Below are 3,876 nucleotides of genomic sequence, written 5' to 3'. Positions count from 1 at the left end.
CCAGCACCACCCTGGCCTCCAGCACCACCCTGGCCCCCAGCACCACCCTGGTCTCCAGCACCACCCTGGCCCCCAGCATCACCCTGGCCTCCAGCACCACCCTGGTCTCCAGCACCACCCTGGCCTCCAGCACCACCCTGGTCTCCAGCACCACTGTGAGGAATCTTGGAGTTATCTTTGACCAAGACATGTCCTTTAATTCCAACTTAAAGCAAATTTCAAGGATCGCCTTTTTTTCACTTACGTAATATTTCAAAAATCAGGAATATCCTGTCTAAAAATGATGCAGAAAAACTAGTCCATGCATTTGTTACTTCTAGGCTGGATTACTGCAATTCTTTATCATCAGGCTGCTCCGAAAAGTCCATAAGGACTCTTCAGCTGATCCAGAATGCTGCGGCACGTGTTCTGACAGGAACCAGGAAAAGAGATCACATTTCTCCTGTCTTAGCTTCTCTGCATTGGCTTCCTGTAAAATTTAGAATAGAATTTAAAATCCTTCTTCTCACCTACAAAGCTCTTCATGGTCAGGCACCATCTTATCTTAAAGAGCTCATAGTACCTTACAACCCTGCGAGAGCACTACGCTCCCAGAATGCAGGGTTACTGGTGGTTCCTAGAGTCTCTAAAAGTAGAACGGGAGCCAGAGCGTTCAGCTATCAGGCTCCTCTCCTGTGGAACCAGGTTCCAGTTTGGGTCCAGGGACCAGAGCGTTCAGCTATCAGGCTCCTTTCCTGTGGAACCAGGTTCCAGTTTGGGTCCGGGAGGCAGACACCGTCTCCACGTTTAAGAGTAGGCTTAAGACTTTCTTTTTTGATAAAGATTATAGTTAGGGCATAGAAACGAATATTGTTAGGGAGTAGTAGTTAGTCACATAGTTTTCAGATTTATCTATCATGTAATCAAGAATATAATAAAACTAAAGGGAGACTTGGCATACAGCCCGATCCGGTTGGGGAGAGTTCTAGCCCGACTGGGCTGGAGCTCTCTTTACCTTGTCTCTCTTGGTTTTGCTGTAATAATAGTTTTAGACAACTGGAGACTTATTTTGATACACTGAGCTCCTCTCTCCTCTATCTTTCCATCTTTTCATTTGTGTGCATCCATGTCCCAGAAATGCTTGTTACTAACCTAGCTCTGGGGAGTCATTCCCCGGAGTCCTTATGTTCTTTTTTCCCCAGAATGTTCCCTTGGATCAGAGAGGCTCCAAAATCAGGGTAGCAGCTGTCGTCATGGTCCCGCTCCATGTTCTGTTACGCCATGTTCTACTGCTACACTGCAGTGCCCTGCTACGTCCTGCTACGTCCTGCTACGTCCTGCTACGTCCTGCTACATCCTGCTATGTCCTGCTACACCTGCTACGTCCTGCTACGTCCTGCTATGTCCTGCTTAACCTGCTAGGTCCTGCTACGTCCTGCTACACCTGCAGTGCCCTGCTACGTCCTGCTACGTCCTGCTACGTCCTGCTACATCCTGCTACGTCCTGCTACGTCCTGCTGTGCCTTGTAATGCTGCACAGCGTCCTGCCATGCCGCAAACTACTACAAAGAACTGCTACAGACTACACATTTTTGTCTATTTTGTTATTGCCACTCTTCATTCTAACCCCAACCGGCCCGTCAGACACCGCCTACCAAGAGCCTGGGTCTGGGTCTGGGTCTGGGTCTGGGTCTGACCGAGGTTTCTGCCTAAAAGGAAGTTTTTCCTCTGTTGGGTCCTTGTAAATTCTGGAGTGTGGTCTATCTGTAAAGTGTCTTGAGATAACTCTTGTTATGAATTGATACTATAAATAAAATTAAATTGAATTGAAATTGAAATTCATGTGGACCCACGGAGCAGGATGGAGGACAGGGGGACTGAGCGGGGAAAGACAAAAAACAGATTCTTTTTTTAAAGACTAAAAAACCAGAAGCCTGTTAGCTGCTGGTCCAGACATGGAGCTGGTAAAGAGAGGCTGGTACTGGGGAGTCAGATCCAGCACAGGGTCAGGAGGGCAGCTCCAATAAAATCTGCTAAACCCAACACTTAAGAATCCACTGCAGTCCTTCGAGTCCCATCTATTCTCCGATAAGTAAGTAACATCTGGATTTGTCTTTGTTTCTAAAAATGCACAAATATTAATTGGAAATTAAGAAAAAAGATCTTTTACTCAAACTCCCCCAGCCACGTGAGGATGTGGGCCAAATGATTCACTTCAAATCTCCTTCACATTACACATGCAGTCAGAGGTTAGTGGCTAAATAAATCTCTAATTTGCTTCACGACAGCAGAGGAAGACGAGAAGAAAGGGAATTGAAGATATATGTGAAAAATATTTTTAAAAAAAAGTGACTAGAGGAAGTCTGAGAGTGTTGTTAGGTGAAGAGTCTGCAGGAGCAGAAGCTGCTGGTCTGTCTTACCTTGACGTTTGGCTTCCTCGTTGAGAATCCTCTGTACCACCCTGCAAGAAAACACAAAGACCAGGGACTGAGATCCAGGTGAAGAGTCACGAGTCATGGCTGCAACATGTTAACGAGATCTTTGTTGGCTCTACAACACCTGCACTACATGATGAAGTTGACGTTTTTCCTCCTGGTTTATTTCCATTTACTCCACACACTCTCTGTATATCTCTAATATCTGTATTTATATTTTTTCCACTACAAGTACTTACTTTTTCCATATTATTTATGGTCACAGGTAAATTTAATTTGTATTATGGGTTTTTTTGGGCCCTCTTGGCCGGAATACTTAAAAAAGAGTGATATTCAGGCAGCTAGGGTGCCCAAAAATGAAATTACTTTCTTGTAAAATACATTTTGTATTTATTTTATATAAGTTTAGATTTTTGGGGTATTTTTAATTAAAATATAGTTTTTAGCTTTGACTATACATGACAACTTGTGTATTTCTTGTTTTTTTAATGTTTAATGAAGGATATGTACAGCTGTGAAAACTCATGCTCTGTTTATCTAATTAAAAAATGCATTCACAGTATTAAACTTGGAATTAACAGTTTAATAAAAGAAAATATTTTTGAAATCTAATTTGTGAACGCATCTGGACATGTTGGGTATACAATATGGGTTCTCTTGTGTGTTTACTTGTTTGTTTGTTTGTTTTGCTCTTATTGTAGAAAATGCTGCTGTAATAAGGGAATTTTCCCCGCTGTGGGATGAATAAAGTATCATCTAATCTAATCTAATCTAATCTAATCTAATCTTAACAGGACCATAGCGGGGAATGGACACCGACGCCTGTCTCACACAAGAAGACTGACACTGAGCCGGACATTACACCATGCTGTGAGACGCTGATGCAGAAAGAACCATCACTGATCACTGTGATACGGAAGAGAACCTAAAATCCTCCTGATTCTCAGGCAATGGCTTATGGAGTTGAAATGAGTAGTGCTCGCTGACATTGTGTCTGAGCCAACATGAAACCGGCTGATACCTGATGATTGAAACATGTGATGCAGCCAGGCGTACCCCAAGGACCAAATCCTCAAGGAGGATCAAGGACGCCTGATCTAAATGCATTTCCAATTAAACCAATGCCTGTTTATAACAAGCACAATTGGTTTTAAAGGAGAAAGTTACTTGAGAAAGAGAAGCATACAGTGCTGGACTCAGTGGAGACCAACTAGGATATTTGGCGAGTCCGACGCAAGTCCGAGTCCAAGAAAGGTCAGAGAAAACAGAAAAACGTCACAAGTACTGATGAGTTCCTGATCAGAAATAACTCAAACAGAATCAGTAGGCCTATCTGTCGTGGTTTGATAAATAGAGACAGGACCAGGTCTGTGACACTCATGGACACTCACACACTACTACCCTTAACCCTATGTGACCTAAAGAATGTGAGTGTGTGTGTGTGTGTGTGTGTGTGAGTGTG

The 3,876-nt window shown here is 43.4% G+C and overlaps 1 protein-coding gene across 1 annotated transcript in view; it reads right to left on the bottom strand.

Annotated features, from left to right (window-relative positions):
- The window catches only part of LOC117943373 (dedicator of cytokinesis protein 3-like), a 168,834-nt gene that overhangs the window by 88,680 nt on the left and 76,278 nt on the right, over window positions 1-3,876 (bottom strand). The window contains exon 3 of the mRNA XM_034869456.1: window positions 2,400-2,440. Coding sequence (XP_034725347.1) covers window positions 2,400-2,440 — 41 coding nt within the window. The remainder of the gene's footprint in view (window positions 1-2,399; window positions 2,441-3,876) is intronic.

Source organism: Etheostoma cragini, chromosome 4 (genome assembly GCF_013103735.1).
Source record: "Etheostoma cragini isolate CJK2018 chromosome 4, CSU_Ecrag_1.0, whole genome shotgun sequence".
Classification (NCBI taxonomy): Eukaryota; Metazoa; Chordata; class Actinopteri; order Perciformes; family Percidae; genus Etheostoma; species Etheostoma cragini.
Note: the sequence above shows the minus strand (reverse complement) of the source record. Positions and strands in the feature narration are given on the sequence as shown.